This window comes from Salmo salar, chromosome 14, assembly GCF_965601325.2.
Source record: "Salmo salar chromosome 14, fSalSal1, whole genome shotgun sequence".
Taxonomy (NCBI): Eukaryota; Metazoa; Chordata; class Actinopteri; order Salmoniformes; family Salmonidae; genus Salmo; species Salmo salar.
Genome location: NC_138304.1, coordinates 99,020,644 through 99,042,533, shown reverse-complemented (window position 1 = coordinate 99,042,533; position 21,890 = coordinate 99,020,644). Strand labels below are relative to the sequence as shown.

The following is a 21,890-nucleotide window of genomic DNA, read 5'->3' as shown; positions in this document are numbered from 1 at the left end:
GGTGAGGAAAGGAAAGGGATGAGACAGGGGGGTGGAGTGGGGTGAGGAAGGGAAAGGGGTAGGATGAGAGAGGGGGGTGGAGTGGGGTGAGGAAGGGAAAGGATGAGAGGGGGGTGGAGTGGGGTGAGGAAAGGAAAGGGATGAGACAGGGGGGTGGAGTGGGGTGAGGAAGGGAAAGGGGTAGGATGAGAGAGGGGGGTGGAGTGGGGTGAGGAAGGGAAAGGGGTAGGATGAGAGAGGGGGGTGGAGTGGGGTGAGGAAGGGAAAGGGGGAGGATGAGAGAGGGGGGTGGAGTGGGGTGAGGAAGGGAAAGGGGGAGGATGAGAGAGAGGGGTGGAGTGGGGTGAGGAAGGGAAAGGGGGAGGATGAGAGAGAGGGGTGGAGTGGGGTGAGGAAGGGAAAGGGGTAGGATGAGAGAGGGGGGTGGAGTGGGGTGAGGAAGGGAAAGGGGGGGTGAGAGAGAGGGGTGGATGGGGGATGAGGAAGGGAAAGGGGGGGTGAGAGAGAGGGGTGGATGGGGGATGAGGAAGGGAAAGGGGGGGTGAGAGAGAGGGGTGGATGGGGGATGAGGAAGGGAAGGGGGGGAGGGGTGGAGTGGGGTGAGGAAGGAAAAGGGGGAGGATGAGAGAGTGTCAAATTGTATTCCACTCACTGTTGTTCCTGTTGTTCTGCAGATGGGGAATAACCTGGGATAACTAAAGATGGTCGAGGAAGCTATTGACTGGAAGCTTAGTGTGTATGGAGGGCTCACAAACACACACACCATTCCCAGTTCACCAACATATGTGGCAAACGCATCATCAGAGTCCCTGAAAGAGAGAGGGAGAACACAAAACACAACAACAGCAGATAGCTGTGTCATCAGACTGCAGTCTTCCTGGATACAGTCAGACACGGTTCAAAACCTTTAAAAAACGGACTACAAAAAACAGGAGTTGAAACTGTACCCATATGTGTGCCAAAGCTGGTCTTCTCTGGTTGGTTATTTTGCCTTATATGGACTCTATGGGACAACTCTTCACTAATTCACTGCAACCCTTCATCAAACACCTGGAGTGAGAGAGAGAGTGTGTTCATGTTTTACTGCAAGGAAGCAACTAAAAACATGCCCAGCCATAAACCATGCATGTACAGAACTGCAAACTCCCAGTGTGTGTGTGTGTGTGTGGGTTTACACAGCGCCACGTCACTCACCAAACTATTATTAACCAGTCTGAAGTAACGACAGGAGAGAGAGAGAGATGGAGAAGGAGAGCGAGAAGGAGAGAGAGAAGGAGAGAGAGGAGAGAGATGGAGAGGGAGAGAGAGATGGCGAGAGAGATGAAGGAGAGAGAGAGAGGGAGAGATGGAGAAGGAGAGAGAGAGAGGGAGAGATGGAGAAGGAGAGAGAGAGATGGAGAAGGAGAGAGATGGAGAAAGAGAGAGATGGAGAAAGAGAGAGATAGAGATGGAGAAGGAGAGAGAGGGAGAGAGAGAGAGAGATAGAGAAGGAGAGAGAGATAGAGAAGGAGAGAGAGATGGAGAAGGAGAGAGAGATGGAGAAGGAGAGAGAGATGGAGAAGGAGAGAGAGATGGAGAAGGAGAGAGAGAGAGGGAGAGATGGAGAAGGAGAGAGAGAGATGGAGAAGGAGAGAGATGGAGAAGGAGAGAGATGGAGAAAGAGAGAGATGGAGAGAGAGAGAGATGGAGAAAGAGAGAGATAGAGAGGGAGAGAGAGAGAGAGATAGAGAAGGAGAGAGAGATAGAGAAGGAGAGAGAGATGGAGAAGGAGAGAGAGATAGAGAAGGAGAGAGAGGGAGAGAGAGATGGAGAAGGAGAGAGAGGGAGAGAGAGATGGAGAAGGAGAGAGGGAGAGAGAGATGGAGAAGGAGAGAGAGGGAGAGAGAGATTGAGAAGGAGAGAGAGGGAGAGAGAGATGGAGAAGGAGAGAGAGGGAGAGAGAGATTGAGAAGGAGAGAGAGGGAGAGAGAGATGGAGAAGGAGAGAGAGGGAGAGAGAGAGAAGGAGAGAGAGATGGAGAAGGAGAGAGAGATTGAGAAGGAGATAGAGGGAGAGAGAGATGAAGGAGAGAGAGGGAGAGAGAGATGGAGAAGGAGAGAGAGGGAGAGAGAGATGGAGAAGGAGAGAGAGATGGAGAAGGAGAGAGAGGGAGAGAGAGAGGGAAAATACAGATTGAAGGAGATGGAACAAGACAGACCGACAGAGTCAGTAAGAAAGAGAGAGAGAGGTCTTTACAAAAAGTATTTTATTAATTAATCAGCAGTACTTTAGATGACATTGAGACTGCTTTGTTTCAGCCCTGTGTGAATACAGGTACCTTGAAAACATGCATCCTTCAGTTCCTTTACTTCCTGGACTGACTTTAGAGAGTTGGATTGGGTCTGACCTTGGAGAGTTGGATTGGGTCTGACCTTGGAGAGTTGGATTGGGTCTGACCTTGGAGAGTTGGATTGGGTCTGACCTTGGAGAGTTGGATTGGGTCTGACCTTGGAGAGTTGGATTGGGTCTGACCTTGGAGAGTTGGATTGGGTCTGACCTTGGAGAGTTGGATTGGGTCTGACCTTGGAGAGTTGGATTGGGTCTGACCTTGGAGAGTTGGATTGGGTCTGACCTTGGAGAGTTGGATTGGGTCTGACCTTGTAAGAGTTGGATTGGGTCTGAGTGATATTTCCACCACAAAATCTTCACCTATCCAGTGTAGTCAGGTCAGACATCACTTTGAGGAAGGATGGTAAAGAAGGTAGGTAGGAAGGAAGGAAGAAAGGAAGCATGCATCTCTAAAATGTTGGAACAGAGCTGTATCTTATATAAGAGCATACAAACTGCCACGCCTTAAGTCTCCGTCTGTCTGTCTGTCTGTCTGTCTGTCTGTCTGTCTGTCTGTCTGTCTGTCTGTCTGTCTGTCTGTCTGTCTGTCTGTCTGTCTGTCTGTCTGTCCACTACACCAAAGACGTGTAAATACCATTTCCAAGTACATGAACACACTCTGTAAAAACACATAGTGAGGGAATAATATAGTTCTGAATAATGAATTCATGATAAGGGCTCTTAGTGTAAATATTGTGGTAGATAAAACAGGCTTGTTGTTAATACTGTAACAAGTGATGGATGATAGCCTATCACCAGGCATTGGTTGTGTCATTTACATTATGATTAATAACTGTAATGAGACAGTCAGTATATCAGAATTAAAGGGACAGAGCACAGCAGAGAAATAAGGTTTTCTTTTACAATTCTATTGTGGTTTATGATGTCATGTTTTAACAAAAAATGTATTGTAATAAAGTCATGTGGCCAAAGCTGACACTGACTTGTGTGGGTGTGTGTGGGTGTGGGTGGGTGGGTGGGTGGGTGGGTGCATGTGCATGTGAGCAGAGTGGCATAGTGTATTATGGGGTAAAACTCTGGGCCTGAACTTAATAAAACAGTGACACCATAAACTACACAACCAGCTACTGTACAACACTGCCATCTACTGTGTGTGTATGTGCTGGTGTTACTATCCTCATGGGATACCTGAAATCCCCACAAGGAAAAATCTCCCTCATGGGGACATTTCCCAGGGCCACACTAGGACAAAGGCTATTTTAGGCTTAGGGGTTATGATTACAATTAAAGTTAGGGTTTAGGAGTTAGGGTTTAGTTTAGGGTTAGGAGTTAGGGTTTAGGAGTTAGGGTTTAGTTTAGGGTTATGAGTTAGGGTTTAGGAGTTAGGGTTTAGGAGTTAGGGTTTAGGAGTTAGGGTTTAGGAGTTAGGGTTTAGGAGTTAGGGTTTAGTTTAGGGTTAGGAGTTAGGGTTTAGGAGTTAGGGTTTAGTTTATGGTTAGGAGTTAGGGTTTAGGAGTTAGGGTTTAGTTTAGGGTTAGGAGTTAGGGTTTAGTTTAGATGTAGGGGTTAGTTTAGAGTTTAGTTTAGGGTTAGGGTTAAGGAAAATAGGATTTTGAATGGAAATCAATTTTAGGTCCCCACAAGGATAATAATACCAAACGTGTGTGTCTGTGTTTTATTTCATGTTTAATCCCCTCCAAACTCAACTAACTCCTCCCAGTCTGGTCTAGATAGTACATCAGGGGTTAGAGGTTAGACAAGAAAGTGTACATCAGGGGTCAGAGGTTAGACAAGGAAGTGTACATCAGGGGTCAGAGGTTAGACAAGGAAGTGTACAGCAGGGGTTAGAGGTTAGACAAGGAAGTGTACAGCAGGGGTTAGAGGTTAGACAAGGAAGTGTACAGCAGGGGTTAGAGGTTAGACAAGGAAGTGTACATCAGGGGTTAGAGGTTAGACAAGGAAGTGTACATCAGGGGTTAGAGGTTAGACAAGGAAGTGTACAGCAGGGGTTAGAGGTTAGACAAGGAAGTGTACAGCAGGGGTTAGAGGTTAGACAAGGAAGTGTACATCAGGGGTTAGAGGTTAGACAAGGAAGTGTACAGGGGGTGTTTTGCAGCTGGCCCGCTGGGTCAGGGGCGACCTCCAACATGGAAACACGTTACAATCTAACAAATGGAAGGGCCACACTTATCATCAACAATGTCACCAAGGAGGATGCTGGGAACTACACCTGTAAGGCATACATCATACACCAGGATCCCTCCAATAGGGTGGAGGGAGAGCTACAGGTTGCATGGGTTTATATATATGGTGAAAAACCGGTGCTTTAAATGCATGGGGAGAAGTGTAGGAGTAGCACTCTTTGGGAGAAAGGTCGAGAATTAAGATAGATGGACAGCCACATGATATTTAGCAACATTAATTGGACTGAATTGTTTTTGGTATCTTTAAGTTTGTTTTCAGTGTATTAAACTAAGTTCATATAGCCTAGTTTATTTATTTGATGATGTTTAAATGTTTAAATTGAAATGGTGCTGGAATAACGGAGGCAGCTCCTGTTGTCTTTGTGCTGACTTGAGGTAACTCTGTGGGTCTGAATTAGTATTTGTTTAGTAAAACTCTCAAAAACATGAACTTGCTTGACCATACTGCAGGTCATTTAACTGTTTGTATATGCAATATTTGCTTTGTGGACTTCACCAGACAGATGTCACCAGACAAACATCATGCCCCTCCCCTGACAATCCCACTTACAGTGATTGATTGACAGGCCAAACTTTTAAAGGGATAGTTCACCCAAATTACAAAACGACACATTGGCTCTCCACAGCAGGAGAGAAAATAAAATAAATATTTTGAAAAACAAACATTGTGGCATTTCATATCTTGCAGTAAAACTGTAAATATGACTTTAATATCAAGAGAAGACAGGTTTAATGGTACCAAAAGGTTATCATATAGGCCTAGGACTAGATCATATCCAAAACAACTAACAACACTGAATTCATACATTTTCTGTCATTTTAATTGTAAAGTCATGTCTTTCTACTCAATACCACAACAAATGCTACCAATCTGGGAGATAAAGTCGTTAAAGTATTCAATAATTTAGCTGGGTATTTCAGATGGAATCAAGGACGCTAAAATAGAGTTTGCTCTCTTCGGAACCTCCCAGCCCGGAACTCTTTTTCTATTTGTAAGCGTATGAGAACCCCCCAAAATTATTTTGTTTTTAACTAATAAAAACGTAAATGTAGGCTATGTTGAATGGGCGCAGATGAAGATGGCTTTCTTACACCGTACCCAAACTGGTCGCGTGCGTGTGCGCCATCCTGAGCAAATTGATTTTGTCCCCCCACACCAAACGTGATCACGACACGCAGGGTGAAATATCAAAACAAACTCTGAACCAATTATATTAATTTGGGGGCAGGTCGAAAAGCATTAAACATTTATGGCAATTTAGCTAGCTAGCCTGCAGTTGCTAGCTAATTTGTCCTATTTAGCTAGCTCGCTGTTGCTAGCTAATTTGTCCTAGGATATAAACGTTGAGTTGTTATTTTACCTGAAATGCACAAGGTCCTCTACTCCGACAATGAATCCAGACATAAACCGGTCAGCCGAGTCGCTTCTAGTCATCTCTCTTCCTTCCAGGCTTTTTCTTCTTTGGACATTATATACATTATATGTAATAGTATTACCATCATGACTACTGACCTCAGTTCATCTTTCAATAAGCCACGTGGGTATAACCAATGAGGAGATGGTATGTGGGTATCTGCTTCTATAAACCAATGAGGAGATGGCATGTGGGTATCTGCTTCTATAAACAAATGAGGAGATGGCATGTGGGTATCTGCTTCTATAAACCAATGAGGAGATGGGAGAGGCAGGACTTGCAGCGCGTTCTGCGCCACAAATAAACTTCAATTTTAGCGCCTGGCAACGCAGAGGGTGTGGTCAGCATGTTACTGCCACCAAGAGTAGCGTTATGGAAATCTGTCGTGTACTGGAAAAATATATAATAATAAAAAATCTATAAATAAATAAGAACAAAAGCTACAAAAATATATATAAATGTAAAAAAAAAAAAATCTAGATATTCCCCACAGGCTTTAAAGGGATGATTTTCACCATATATGGTTAAATAGAGGCGTTTCGAAAATGCAAATAGCCTAGGTCGTGCACAAGCACTGAGGCTGAGAACAATTTGTATTTATTAATGGTTATCTCCTATCGGTGTACATATGACGCTCGTAGGATTGTTTGATAAATTACACTTTTTTTATGTGATATTTTAGAATAGTTTCTACGCAATATTGATACATGAGGCCCCTGGTAAATATAATGGGCAATCTGTGCTGAAGGGCTGGTCTTCAATAGGGTACAGTGACAGACTGCATACTACGTACGGACTGGGCTGTGGGGAAGAGAAAACACACGGTAAGTTTCGTTTTCCAAATCCCAACGTCAGGGGAATACCACCAGGACCATATAAAATATTCAGCTCATACCGAGCAATATCATAACCACACAAATAGATCATTTGTTCTTCAACAGCAATTTGTTCTTCAACAGCATTTCTTTCTTCATTTGTTCTCCGACATTGACGATCATGAGCACAGGTAGGCAATGAATACTTTTAAGTTACTTTCTTTTATCCTATTATGCCGTTTTTTGGGGGGACATATGATCTGTGATCTAGCTTGTTTGTTTATTTATATAAAGGAAGTAGGGCTAGGCCTATTTATATGCATTAATCAGGAAAGTTATTTAATAGCTAAGCCCTTGCTGCATTACCCGAACCAGTCCGGTCCTGTCTAAATGTGTGTGTGTTGTTTGCGTACGTGCACATGCATGTTTGTCTATGTGTGTGTGCGTGCTTGTTATTGTGTGTGTGTGTGTGTGTGTGTAACCCAGACTGGACGCCCACCCTGTGGTCAGAGTGTTTTGAGGAGATGTTGGATGAGGAGTTGGACAGCAGTGACCAGTGGGCCTTCCACTTCAACTATGGCCTGTCAGAAACACTCACCAAGGAGGAGAGGAGGAGAGGATGGAGGGTGTACAGCCACTGTGCCTATGGGCGGTAGGTATCTCTTCCTATCATTGTCTTTATGCTTGTTATGTGTTGTGTATGCCTGTGGTTTCCTGACTCAGTTCCACATAGAGCAGCACCAGTGGAAACTGACCACTTGTCTAAAATGAACGGATAGACATGCTTTCCTTCAAATGCTCTCTCTCTCTCTCTCCCCCTCTCTCCCCCCCTCTCTCTCCCCCTCTACTTCTCTTCCTCTCTCTCTCCCCCTCCCTGTGCCCGTCTCTCTCTCCCCCTCCACCTCTCCCCCTCTCTGTCCCCCTCTCTCTCTCCCCCTCTACCTCTCTCCATCAGGTTCCAGTGTGGTGAGTGCTCTAAGACGTGGCGGTCGGCGCGGGTGGTGCTAGTGTTCCGGTACCGTCTGCGGGATACGACAGCCAGGGGGACCGTGCTGATGCGGCCGTACGGCCAGGCATGCAAACGCTGCCGGGAAGAGTTTGAACTCCCAGGTTTCTCCCAGAACGAGGTGGAGGAGGCACTGCTTGGATTGTTTGGAAAAATTAAGGAGAACTGCTACGACGAGGATGAGGAGGATGAGGAGGAGGATGAGGAGGAAGAGGAGGAGGAGGATGAGGAGGAGGGAGGAGGAGGAGGAGGGAGAGGAGGAGGAGTGTGTCAGAGAAGGTGTCGACGAGGCCCCATGAGAAAGCCCTGTGTGAAGCCTGCAGACTGGGCATCTGCTGTCAAGAGTAGAGAAAAAGAGAGAAAGTGTGTGACAGAGAGAAAGTGTGTGTGTGTGGGACAGAGAGAAAGTGTGTGTGTGTGTGTGTGACAGAGAGAAAGTGTGTGTGTGTGACAGAGAGACAGTGGGGGGAACGTATATCCTAATGCTGTCTAGAATTCGTTGTAAAAATATTAAGAACAGCACTATCTATAATGTGCCTATGGACTCCATACAATCTTTATGTAGCTTATGTAGCTTTATGTAGCTTAATGCAATGTACTATCGTTGGCCAATAGCAATGACCTAATATTTTATCCATAACTTACTTGTACTTTGGAGTTGTGTAGTAAACATGTATTATGTGTAATAAACATACAGAATGGGAAGACTTTCATGTGTTTCGAATGTTTTTTACGTCAATGGTTTGGCCAAATCTGAGGCAGGTTTACCAACCTTTCTAAACCATCTGTGAGACAGAGTACACAGAGACAGAGTACACAGAGACAGAGTACACAGAGACAAAGACATTTACTGACCAATCAGGTGGAAGTGGCCAGAGACAGCTTGTGCTGCGCATGCACATGATGCCTCTTCCTGGTAACAACAACAGAAACAGCAGCAGCTCGAATCATCACTCAGAATAACTGAGGTTGGAGAGAAAGAAAGGAAGGATGGTGGGTAGTCGACAAGGAAAAGAATGAAATAACGCTATTCTGCCAGTGTGAATGTTTGGATGCCTGACTGGTGACCCAGTGAATTGATGGTGGTGTTAGTAGTAGATTGATAGCTAGCTAAGTAACGTTAGATTCTATCAGCTAGATGCTGTATCATTAGCTAGCTTGTTAGCTAACGTTAGCTATTTTAGACAGTTGTAGCTAGGTAGCTTTAATGATTTAACAACACTAAATTGAGAGGCCAACAACGATGTACTCTCTATGTATCTAGCTACCTAGCTCTTACCATTTAAACCATACAACAACAACAACAAAAATCCCCCCAAAATAAACACAGCGCTGGCATCAGCTTGAACCAGCGTAATGTGGCATCACATACAGATATTCACGTCAGCCAGTTCAGTAGCAGAACGGTGGTGGGTAACTAGCCATGTAGCCAGCTAGCGATGACCAACGCATTATAGACAGAAATACATGGCTTTGGCTATGATTATAATTCTTAGTTAGTCACTAGCTAACAAGGGATAGAGTCTGTCCATGCTAGCCTGATTAAAGAGCCAGAGACCAAGGAATAAAACAATTAGCCAGGCTAGGCTACATGGGGGAGTGGAGTTTAGTCCGCTACATGGGGGAGTGGAGTTTAGTCCGCTACATGGGGGAGTGGAGTTTAGTCCGCTACATGGGGTTAGTGGAGTTTAGTCCGCTACATGGGGGAGTGGAGTTTAGTCCGCTACATGGGCGAGTGGAGGTTAGTCCGCTACATGGGGTTAGTGGAGTTTAGTCCGCTGCATGGGGGAGTGGGGTTTAGTCCGCTACATGGGGGAGTGGAGTTTAGTCCGCTACATGGGGGAGTGGAGTTTAGTCCGCTACATGGGGGAGTGGAGTTTAGTGCGCTACATGGGGTTAGTGGAGTTTAGTCCTCTACATGGGGAGTGGAGTTTAGTCCTCTACATGGGGGAGTGGAGTTTAGTCCTCTACATGGGGGAGTGGAGTTTAGTCCGCTACATGGGGAGTGGAGTTTAGTCCTCTACATGGGGTTAGTGGAGTTTAGTCCGCTACATGGGGGAGTGGAGTTTAGTGCGCTACATGGGGTTAGTGGAGTTTAGTCCGCTACATGGGGTTAGTGGAGTTTAGTCCGCTACATGGGGTAGTGGAGTTTAGTCCGCTACATGGGGTAGTGGAGTTTAGTCCGCTACATGGGGGAGTGGAGTTTAGTCCGCTACATGGGGAGTGGAGTTTAGTCCGCTACATGGGGTTAGTGGAGTTTAGTCCGCTACATGGGGGTAGTGGAGTTTAGTCCGCTACATGGGGAGTGGAGTTTAGTCCGCTACATGGGGGAGTGGAGTTTAGTCCGCTACATGGGGGAGTGGAGTTTAGTCCGCTACATGGGGGAGTGGAGTTTAGTCCGCTACATGGGGTGAGTGGAGTTTAGTCCGCTACATGGGGGAGTGGAGTTTAGTCCGCTACATGGGGGAGTGGAGTTTAGTCCGCTACATGGGGAGTGGAGTTTAGTCCTCTACATGGGGGAGTGGAGTTTAGTCCGCTACATGGGGGAGTGGAGTTTAGTCCTCTACATGGGGTTAGTGGAGTTTAGTCCGCTACATGGGGAGTGGAGTTTAGTCCGCTACATGGGGGAGTGGAGTTTAGTCCGCTACATGGGGAGTGGAGTTTAGTCCGCTACATGGGGGAGTGGAGTTTAGTCCGCTACATGGGGGAGTGGAGTTTAGTCCGCTACATGGGGGAGTGGAGTTTAGTCCGCTACATGGGGGAGTGGAGTTTAGTCCGCTACATGGGGGAGTGGGGTTTAGTCCGCTACATGGGGGAGTGGAGTTTAGTCCGCTACATGGGGGAGTGGAGTTTAGTCCGCTACATGGGGGAGTGGAGTTTAGTCCGCTACATGGGGAGTGGAGTTTAGTCCGCTACATGGGGAGTGGAGTTTAGTCCTCTACATGAGGGAGTGGAGGTTAGTCCGCTACATGGGGAGTGGAGTTTAGTCCTCTACATGGGGGAGTGGAGTTTAGTCCGCTACATGGGGGAGTGGAGTTTAGTCCGCTACATGGGGAGTGGAGTTTAGTCCGCTACATGGGGAGTGGAGTTTAGTCCGCTACATGGGGGAGTGGAGTTTAGTCCGCTACATGGGGAGTGGAGTTTAGTCCGCTACATGGGGAGTGGAGTTTAGTCCGCTACATGGGGGAGTGGGGTTTAGTCCGCTACATGGGGGAGTGGAGTTTAGTCCGCTACATGGGGTTAGTGGAGTTTAGTCCGCTACATGGGGGAGTGGGGTTTAGTCCGCTACATGGGGTTAGTGGAGTTTAGTCCTCTACATGGGGTTAGTGGAGTTTAGTCCGCTACATGGGGGAGTGGAGTTTAGTCCGCTACATGGGGTTAGTGGAGTTTAGTCCTCTACATGGGGTTAGTGGAGTTTAGTCCGCTACATGGGGAGTGGAGTTTAGTCCGCTACATGGGGTTAGTGGAGTTTAGTCCTCTACATGGGGGAGTGGAGTTTAGTCCTCTACATGGGGGAGTGGAGTTTAGTCCGCTACATGGGGTTAGTGGAGTTTAGTCCTCTACATGGGGTTAGTGGAGTTTAGTCCGCTACATGGGGGAGTGGAGTTTAGTCCGCTACATGGGGGAGTGGAGTTTAGTCCGCTACATGGGGTTAGTGGAGTTTAGTCCGCTACATGGGGGAGTGGAGTTTAGTCCGCTACATGGGGGAGTGGGGTTTAGTCCTCTACATGGGGGAGTGGAGTTTAGTCCTCTACATGGGGTTAGTGGAGTTTAGTCCTCTACATGGGGTTAGTGGAGTTTAGTCCTCTACATGGGGAGTGGAGTTTAGTCCGCTGCATGGGGGTAGTGGAGTTTAGTCCGCTACATGGGGTTAGTGGAGTTTAGTCCGCTACATGGGGGAGTGGGGTTTAGTCCGCTACATGGGGAGTGGAGTTTAGTCCGCTACATGGGGTTAGTGGAGTTTAGTCCGCTGCATGGGGAGTGGAGTTTAGTCCGCTACATGGGGTTAGTGGAGTTTAGTCCGCTACATGGGGGAGTGGAGTTTAGTCCGCTACATGGGGGAGTGGAGTTTAGTCCGCTACATGGGGGAGTGGAGTTTAGTCCTCTACATGGGGGAGTGGAGTTTAGTCCGCTGCATGGGGGAGTGGGGTTTAGTCCTCTACATGGGGGAGTGGAGTTTAGTCCTCTACATGGGGTGAGTGGAGTTTAGTCCTCTACATGGGGTGAGTGGAGTTTAGTCCTCTACATGGGGGAGTGGAGTTTAGTCCTCTACATGGGCGTTAGTGGAGTTTAGTCCTCTACATGGGGTTAGTGGAGTTTAGTCCTCTACATGGGGGAGTGGAGTTTAGTCCGCTACATGGGGAGTGGAGTTTAGTCCGCTACATGGGGTTAGTGGAGTTTAGTCCGCTACATGGGGGAGTGGAGTTTAGTCCGCTACATGGGGTTAGTGGAGTTTAGTCCGCTACATGGGGGAGTGGAGTTTAGTCCGCTACATGGGGTTAGTGGAGTTTAGTCCGCTACATGGGGAGTGGAGTTTAGTCCGCTACATGGGGGAGTGGAGTTTAGTCCGCTACATGGGGTTAGTGGAGTTTAGTCCGCTACATGGGGAGTGGAGTTTAGTCCGCTGCATGGGGGAGTGGAGTTTAGTCCGCTACATGGGGTTAGTGGAGTTTAGTCCGCTGCATGGGGGAGTGGAGTTTAGTCCTCTACATGGGGTTAGTGGGGTTTAGTCCGCTACATGGGGGAGTGGAGTTTAGTCCGCTACATGGGGTTAGTGGAGTTTAGTCCGCTGCATGGGGGAGTGGGGTTTAGTCCGCTACATGGTGTGTTGCCTGGACACAACCATATACATAGTCAGACAGTGTCTTTGTGTTTTTAGCTAACTAGCTAACCATTATGATGAGTCTGATCCTTAAACCTGAACCCTGAAGAAGGCACTGCGTTTAAATACAATCATGTATGAGTGATTTTAGTGATTTTAACTTTTATATCCATTCCGCTACTGATGGACTGACTGTGGTATGTGGTATGCCTCAGCCTAAGACCAGGGAGAGTTGTTTTAGTTTGTATTCAACCTTTAATTATCCAGATCAATACTGACACGGCTAATCTTTAGAAACAAAGTCCATGGCTGAGTTGATCATTCTGCCTTTATTTTCAATCATTTTTATTGACGAACCCCTTTTTCCAAGCAAAGTGCAAAGAATATTTGTATTATTGTTTGGGTGTTTTTCACCTTTCATTGCTTCACAATGCTGGTCTAGGATCAGGTCCCCCCTGTCCATATAATCGTATTCATTATGATCTAAAAGGCTAAACTGATCCTAGATCAGCACTTCTACTCGGAGACGTTTGATACATACAGCCCCTGACTAGGTACAGGCCAGGAGGCTGTTCTTTGCATTGTGTTGGTGTAATAAAGACATTAGTTCTGATAGAGACTGTAGCTAGGATGATTATAATGTAGTCTACTTTATAGAGATGAATCTGCTGCATACAAGATTATAATATAAATTCTGAAAGAATTTATTTAATTCTAATAAGCCATGTTGTTCTACTTAATAAAAGTAGTGATTGGATTTAGAAATCAATCAGAAAAGGCAATCATGGTTTAATTTCACTGTTGTGTGTAGGGCACTTTTCTAAAGTTTAGTGTGCAACCAGCCTAGTGGTTAAGAGCGTTGGGCCAATAACCGAAAGGTCGCTGGTTTGAATCCTATGTGAAAAATATGTTAGTGCCCATGAGCAATGCATTTAAACCTAATTGCTTCTGTACGTTACTCTGGATAAGAGCGTCTCTAAATGACTCAAATGTAACCATCTGAAGTAAATCAAAGTTTTTTGGTCACGTACACAGTTCAGCAGATGTTAAAATGTTTACGTTACTTTAGTAGTGCAGTAGTTTATAGTAGGGTGTACCGTGAAGCGCACAGATCACACAAACCATAAACTGGACCGCTGGAGTATGGATTTGGAATCTTTATATTTTTGTACGACACCATTGTTTGTTTATCGCAATTTTGTTCACGATAAGGTTTCAATTAAAAAATGTCTTTGTTTTGTATTTTCTTGGTACTTTATTTAACGAGACCAGTGGCTGCGTTATAGGTTGTAACCCAGGCGTCTGCTTTTTATATTACTGTAACCCTGACAACCATAAACTTTAGTGTTATTTGCATTTTCATAGCCGATACCTGATACATTCCCAGTCCATATGAAAGACAGCGACGTTCAATGTGTGGCCAAGGAATCAGTGTCAGACATAAGTTTACTCTCAATAAAATAAAAGTAAAGTAAAAAATAAAAATAAAAAATTAGTTCAATGTACTTTTATTTCATTGATGATGACTACATATTTTGTCACTATAGAACACTTGCTTCTTGTTACAGTATAAATGCTTTTTAACATGAGAGTTGGACAACCTCATTAAACAAACAACATTGATTAATGTGCGCCAACAATTGCTCATACTTTAAGACTCAATCTTTACTGTCATGCATTTCTAATCAACCACCAGAAGTCAATGTTCATCCATCTTTCCTTTTTGCATTTCCTGGTTCGGTCGCGTTTTTATGACGTCAGTGATCCTGCGACGAGAACGTATTTCATACAACAGCGGCCTGTGATCCCACTTGTACGCTGTAATTTTTTTTGTCTTTGGTGGAGGATTTGTCTGCAATCCATCACCAACATGAAACTCGTACGGTAAGCATATTCAAATAAAATCATCTTTAGTTTTATGCTTCAATGCAAGGTGAAAAATATGGGGTTGAGTAGCTGGATTGATTTAGATTTGGAGTGCGGTTTGTTCGCTGGATTCTGAGGCGGGAAGTAGTTTAACGTTAGTTGATGTGATTGCATGAGAGAGATGCAAAAGCGACTAGCTAAGTTATTATTTTGTTATATAATGAACGTGCTTTCAACCGCGATGATAATAATATGCAACGCAATCGTACAACTGCCGTTGAACTACCTGGCGGCTTTCTATACGCCATTGTTATTTGCTAACGTGCTATTAACTTTAGCTTGCTAACAGTAAGCTAGTAAACCACAGTGCAGGCAGGGACCTGGGTGGTTTCCCACCAACAATAGTTCAAAACAATGTTGTGCTCTTGTCTAGTGTTCTGGTTATCTTTCTCGTTTGTTTTGGACATTGCACACAGCAAACTAAGTAGCTACTTACCTCTTGCTTCGTCCTGCAACGAGCCAACATTGTTTAGACTGATGGCTCGGTGCGGGAGCTTCCGTAGCCTGCCGTACTTGATCAACCCAATCTAAACTACTCGGTTTCACCAAAATACTTACGATTCGTCGGGTTCAATGTGTCCTTAGCGATCAAATAAGCGTTTTAAACACGTTTTTATCCAGGGCCTTCCATTTTCCGCTTGTAGAAGTGGGAGAACTTGGTACCCTACTGAGTGGTCTAGAATGGACTACAGGCGAAAAATACGAGACCCTTAATAAAAACCTGTTTTTAAACCCGTTTCTGTAAAAACAATGTCTCGTTAAGTTAGTAAGAGATATTCACAACTTGATGAAACAGCATTTCTTGTAGCATTGCCTCTACTCATAACCAAGCTGTTTTTCCCCCCCCCCTGTAGTTTTTTGATGAAACTCAGCCATGAGACTGTGACCATTGAGCTGAAGAATGGAACCCAGGTCCATGGAACTATCACGGGTATGGACCATGTCCCCTCATGTCTGGCTGAACAATGGCTACTACACCTCCACTTAGGACTATTGAGATGCATCCAATGTAAACAAGGACAAAAGTCAAGTTTAGGGTGCTATAGCTGCTCAGTCCAAACAATGTTTACTATTGTAGCATGTTGTCCCAAGTGATATTTTTATTAGGAAACTACACGGTTAGATTAAAGTTGGTGCTTTTTGTCAGACACCTATGAGTAGGGTAGATGTGAATGAGAGTGCATTACCGTAACATTAGACACCTATGAGTAGGGTAGATGTGAATGAGAGTGCATTACCGTAACATTAACAGTTGTCATTAACTGTGTGCCTCAGGTGTGGATGTGAGTATGAACACTCACCTGAAGGCGGTGAAGATGACTCTGAAGAACCGCGAGCCCACCCAGCTGGAGAGCCTCAGTATCCGTGGCAACAACATCAGATACTTCATCCTGCCGGACAGTCTGCCACTGGACACCTTGCTGGTCGACATTGAACCCAAGGTCAAGTCCAAGAAGAGAGAGGCTGGTGAGTACACAAGGAGACTGGGAGGAGGGGTGTGAGGCTGGTCAACATATCAGTGGAATATCGAAGGTTCCTGTCTTTGCCTCACTCTGGCGATCAGAGGGAAATCGAGGAATACTTTTTAGATTCCACCTCAGTTGATTCCTGGTTCTCGAAAGCCAGTTCCACAGCATTTTTTCCATTGTTCAAATCAGGGACTGAGTTAGACCTGGGACACCAGGTGTGCAATGAATTGTCAGTTAGAAGAGAAACCCAGCAGGTTCCGGACCTCGTAGGATCAGAGTTTAGTTCCCCTGGTATAGACTGTGAAAGCTTTTGTGCCAGCCCAGAACCAACACAGCAGAGTTGGCTAGCCAGACTTTCTGGTGAATTCAGTCCGGTGTTAGGTCGTTTGGCTGTAACCTGTACTCACTGCAGCGTTTCAGGGCCATGATCAAAGGCCACTAATTTGATTAGAAATTTAGTTCAGTCTAAAATAACAGACAGGTTTTTTTACCTGGTGTTTTATCTTTATTGCCTGTGAATTAAAATGTGCACACAGATTCTGTGCCTTGGCTCCAACAATAAGTAACTCGTCTTGATTTAGCTGGAAGAAGTTGTGAGCCATCCAAAGTATTTAAATCGCTAATACAGTTAAATTAATCCGTGGCGCTAAAATCCTCTGACACAGAAATGTAAAGATGTGTAGCAGGGAAGATCAATGCTGTGCTTTCTGATAATGCTGCCACGGGGAAATGTGTATGTGTCAGTCAAATGTTTGGACACACCTACTCATTCAAGGGTTTTTCTTTATTTGTACTATTTTCTACATTGTAGAATAGTTGTGAAAACATCAACTATGAAATAACACATGGAATCATCTAGTGACAAAAAAAGTGTCAAACGAATCAAAATATATTTTAGATTCTTCAAAGTAGCCTTTGACGTGATGACAGCTTTGCACACTCTTGGCATTCTCTCAACCAGCTTCACCTGGAATGATTTTCCAACAGTCTTGAAGGAGTTCCCACATATGCTGAGCACATGTTGGCTGCTTTTGCTTCCCTCTGTGGTCCAACTCATCCCAAACCGTCAATTGGGTTGAGGTTGGGTGATTGTGGAGGCCAGGTCATCTGATGCACCTACTCTGCGTCTCACAAAGACACGGCGGATGGAACCAAAAATCTCAAATTTGGACTCATCAGATCAAAGGACACATTTCCACCGGTCTAATGTCAGTTGCTTGTATTTCTTGGCCCAATCAAGTCTCTTCTTATTATTGGTGTCCTTTTGTAGCAATTTGACCATGAAGGCCTGATTTCACACAGTCTCCCCTGAACAGTTGATGTTGATATGTCTGTTTCTTGAACTCTGAAGGACTTATTTGCGCTGCAGTTTCTAAGGCTGTTAACTCTAATGAACTTATCCTCTGCAGCAGAGGTAACTGTGTCTTCCTTTCCTGTGGCGGTCCTCGTGAGAGCCAGTTTCATCATAGCGCTTGATGGTTTTTGCGACAGCGCTTGAAGAAATGTTTAAAGTTCTTGACATTTTCCGTATTGACTGACCTTCATGTCTTAAAGTAATGATGGACTGTCATTTCTCTTTGCTTATTTGAGCTGTTCTTGCCATAATATGGACTTGGCCCTATTTGGTAAAAGACCATCTTCTGTATACCAACCCTACCATGTCACAACACAACTGATTGGCTCAAATGCATTGAGGAAAGAAATTCCACAAATTAACTTTTAAGAAGGCACACCTGTTAATTTAAATGCATTCCAGGTGACTATCTCGTGAAGCTGGTTGAGAGAATGCTATGAGTGCAAAGCTGTCATCGCGGCAAAGGGTGGCTACTTTGAAGAATCTCAAATATAAAATATTTTGATTTGTTTAACACTTTTTTTGGTTACTACATGATTCCATATGTGTTATTTCATAGTTTTGATGTCTTCACTATTATTCTACAATGTAAGAATACAAAAATAAAGCAAAACCCTTGAATGAGTAGGTGTACAAACTTTTGACTGGCACTGTGTATATAAACTTAACAGTGCCGGACTCAAAATCAAGCCTTGTGGAGCGTCTCATGTGATAAGGATTTTCTCTGAGTTATGTTCACCAATGGTGACCAAAAACACTACCTGTTAACCTCTTATGAATCCCTTAAGCTCGAATCCCGCTAGCAAGATTGATTTGACAACATCCAGTGAAATTGTAGTGCGCCAAATTAAAAAAAATTCCGCCCTGAGTGGATTGTGCTCGGGGTTTTGCCTGCCAAATCAGTTCTGTTATACTCAGACATTATTCTAACAGTTTTAGAAACTTCAGTGTTTTCTATCCAAATCTACTAATTATATGCATATCCTAGCTTCTGGGCCTGAGTATCAGGCAGTTTACTTTGGGCATGCTTTTCATCCGGACGTGAAAATACTGCCCCCTATCCCAGAGAGGTTAAATAGGTCCTAAACCAATTTAGAACTGGACTGGAGAGGCCAACCCACCTCTCCAGTCTGTCCAGAAGGACATCATGGTCAACAGCGTCAAATGCAGCACTTAAATCCAAGAGTTTGCTAGAGCTGTTTGGCATCGGTGTTGGCTCTAAGATAATTTACTGCTTTAACTAAGGCTGTGGTAGGCACGGGAACAAGATTGTCTTTTAATTTTTAATAGTCGTCACCTAAAAAATTATTTTGCTATTTGAATACCAATTTCTCCCGAATTTTGCTTAAGCATAGAAGGTTGGCGATTGGCCGAAGAATCTCGATTACTTTTCTTCAGAAGGCGTTTAACCATAGCAGTTCAGTGCAAAGTGCCTGTGAACAGGGAGCGATTAACAATAGCTTGCACTTCAGATATGTAATGAAGAAACTGTTTTGAAGATGGTGGTGATAGGATCGAAGGCAGGTCATCATGACTAGGTTGAGTAATTGGGGTGATGTAAGGTAGCCAACCTTCCTCCTGAAGGGCTTCTGGGTATTGAGACATTAAGTCTTCCACAGCAGTTCTGAGTAAGGTGAGTTGAAATAGAATCTGTATAGGATTGTCCTCGACACACAACATCTTGATCCACCAAGAGTCTGTTCTTTTAGACGATAAGTTTTCACTTTTTTTTAAAACCCATTTATTTGTCCATTTATACACATCCTATAGGTGATTTGATTAAAACACACTAAGCTTGTCTGATGCTTTTTAATAGAATATCACATTTACATAAGTATTCAGACCCTTTACTCAGTACTTTGTTGAAGCACCTTTGGCAGCGATTATAGCCTTGAGTCTTCTTGGGTATGATGCTACAAGCTTGGCACACCTGTATTTGGGGAGTTTCTCCCATTCTTCTCTGCAGATCATCTCAAGCTCTGTCAGGTTGGATGGGGAGCATCGCTGCACAGCTATTTTCCGGTCTCCAGAGATTTTCGATGGGGTTCAAGTCTGAGCTCTGGCTGGGTCACTAAAGGATATTCAGAGACGTGTCTCAAAGCCACTCCGGTGCTGTCTTGGTTGTGTGCTTAGGGTTGTTGTCCTGTTGGAAGGTGAACATTCGCCCCAGTCTGAGAACCTGCTCCAGAGCGCTCAGGACTTCATCAAGGATCTCCCTGTACTTTACTCTGTTCATCACCTCGATCCTGACTAGTCTCCCAGTCCCTGTCGCTGAAAAACATCCCCACTGCATGATGCTGCCACCATCATGCTTCACTGTAGGGATGGTGACACGGTTTCCTCCAGATGTGACACTTGGCATTCAGGCCAAAGAGTTCCAGTATTGGTTTCATCAGACCAAAGAATCTTGTTTCTCATTGTCTGAGTCTTTAGGTGCCGTTTGGCAAACTCCAAGCAGGCTGTCATGTGACTTTTACTAAGGAGTGGCTTCCGTCAGGCTACTCTACCATAAAGGCCTGATTGGTGTAGTGCTGCAGAGGTGGTTGTCCTTCTGGAAGGTTCTCTCATCTCCATAGAGGAACTTTACAGCTCTGTCAGTGACCATTGGGTTCTTGGTCACCTCCCTTCTCCCCCGATTTCTACGTTTGGTTGAGCAGCCAACTCTAGGAAGAGTCGTGGTAATTCTTCCATTTAACAATGATGGAGGCCACTGTTCTTGGGGACCTTCAATGCTGTAGAAATGTTTTGGTACCCTTCCCCAGATCTGTTCCTCGACACAATCCTTTTTTCAGAGCTCTACGGACAATTGTTTCGACCTCATGGCTTGGTTTTTGCTCTGACATGCACTGTCAACTGTGGGACCTTATATAGACGGGTGTGTGGCTTACCAAATCATGTCCAATCAATCGAATTTACCACAGGTGGACTCCAATCAAGTTGTAGAAACATCTCAAAGATGATCAATGGAAACAGGATGCACCTGAGATCAATTTTGGGTCTCATAGCAAAGGGTCTGAATACTTACGTAAATGAGGTATTTCTGTTTTATTTTTATTAACTTGCAAAAAAAATCTGCCCTGTTTCCGCTTTGCCATTATGGGGCTTTGTTTAGATTGCTGAGGATGTTTTATTTTAATCTGTTTTAGAATAAGGATGTATCTTAACAAAATGTGGGAAAAGTAAAGTGGTCTGAATACTTTCTGAATGCACTGTGTATATTGATGATTTATAAATCCAGGCACGTTTAACAATTAGGCTATTGATTATAGACCTAATTACAGGTAGGCTATTGATTATAGACCTAATTTAAGATGACATTTCCCCCATTTTCTTAGACATTTAAGGCAAGGGCTGTTTTTACATCTAACTCCACTGCTGCCTCCGCTGTTCTCAACACCAATATGCTGTTTAACTTTGCTATTATGCACATAGCAAAATGGTTTAAGAAAAGGCGCCAATTCAACAGCGCACTGTTTCAGAACCGCAGTCAGCAATCACTATCCAACGCAGGAGAAAGCACATTTGTTATAAAATGTGTGTTTTTTTTTTAAAATTATTAGTGTTGCACCATTATGTAATATAATCGTATACAATTTCAGTAGCACGTCTTAGTGATGGAAGGCGTGAATCAGGCTGGTGTAGGTTACTGCTTGACGAATAGAATCTCTGTTCACCAACAGCTTGTCGACTAAATGGAGTCAGCCTTTACATCCTTCTGATGATGCCATGCACGAGAGCCTTCAAATTTACTTCATCAGACTTGAATCAAAACTGGCAATTCCGCCTAATGTATTGATGAGGCAAATGCTGTTCAGTCAGCGACATCTCCCAACAAAGACAAACAAGACCCAAGGAATGGGAGAGTCTAGACATTTGTGACGCGTAACTCATCTCTAATCATTTCTTCCTTCGCTCTTTCTCTCCCTCTCTCTTCAATCTCCAGTGGCTGGGCGTGGAAGGGGCAGAGGAAGAGGGCGTGGCAGGGGGAGGGGCCGAGGCAGGGGAGGGCCCAGGAGATGATCGCCTTGACGACACAGATGTCAGTCAAGTCCTACTGTTTGTACAGCAACGTTTGTCACTTGTTTTTTTTTCTCTCTCTCAGGAAACTTTTGTGAATCCCGAGCCATGTTTTCATTTTTTTCTTATTTTGTACATTAAAGATGTTTCACACGAACAGCAAATGAAGTGTCTGTGCTTTATTGCCTTTCTTTAGTTGAACTGTATCTGAACATGTCTGAGGCTTTATTCCTGAGGAACATTTTTGGGTGGGCTGACTGGATCTAATCTTGTAAATGAATGATAATGTTTCAGCTGCATGAAAACGTTACATTTGATCCTTTGCGCTAACCTCGTTCCACCATCTTCATCTCGCAGGCTTACAGGGTTGGACAGGATGGTGTATGAGGCTAGTTTATCCTTTGTCCATCAATAACACGTTTACCAAATAACCGCCACTGGTAACCCATCCGTAGTGCCACTGATAAATACTGGCCCGAGATGGTAAGATGACAATGGATCACTTTTTAGTTGAATTCAGCACGGGTCGCAGGT

General features: G+C 44.6%; 3 protein-coding genes across 3 annotated transcripts in view; all 3 read left to right on the top strand.

Moving 5' to 3' along the window:
• Positions 1-3,304, top strand: part of LOC106570609 (protein FAM83H) — a 34,242-nt gene extending 30,938 nt beyond the window's left edge. The window contains exon 13 of the mRNA XM_014143071.3: positions 675-3,304. Within this exon, the coding sequence (XP_013998546.3) occupies positions 675-695 (21 nt within the window). The 3' untranslated portion in view covers positions 696-3,304. The remainder of the gene's footprint in view (positions 1-674) is intronic.
• A 3,473-nt stretch (positions 3,305-6,777) lies between these two features.
• On the top strand, positions 6,778-8,731 carry LOC106570620 (receptor-transporting protein 2). The gene is made up of 4 exons (XM_014143084.3): positions 6,778-6,953; positions 7,249-7,414; positions 7,718-8,112; positions 8,565-8,731. The coding sequence occupies exons 1-4, from the start codon at positions 6,944-6,946 to the stop codon at positions 8,729-8,731; spliced, it is 738 nt and encodes a 245-aa protein (XP_013998559.3). The 5' UTR covers positions 6,778-6,943.
• A 5,572-nt stretch (positions 8,732-14,303) lies between these two features.
• On the top strand, positions 14,304-21,520 carry LOC106570608 (small nuclear ribonucleoprotein Sm D1). The gene is made up of 4 exons (XM_014143070.3): positions 14,304-14,474; positions 15,371-15,447; positions 15,792-15,983; positions 21,283-21,520. Exons 1-4 carry the CDS (start codon positions 14,461-14,463, stop codon positions 21,357-21,359), a joined length of 360 nt encoding a protein of 119 aa, XP_013998545.1. The 5' UTR covers positions 14,304-14,460; the 3' UTR covers positions 21,360-21,520.
• The last annotated feature ends 370 nt before the right edge of the window (positions 21,521-21,890 follow it).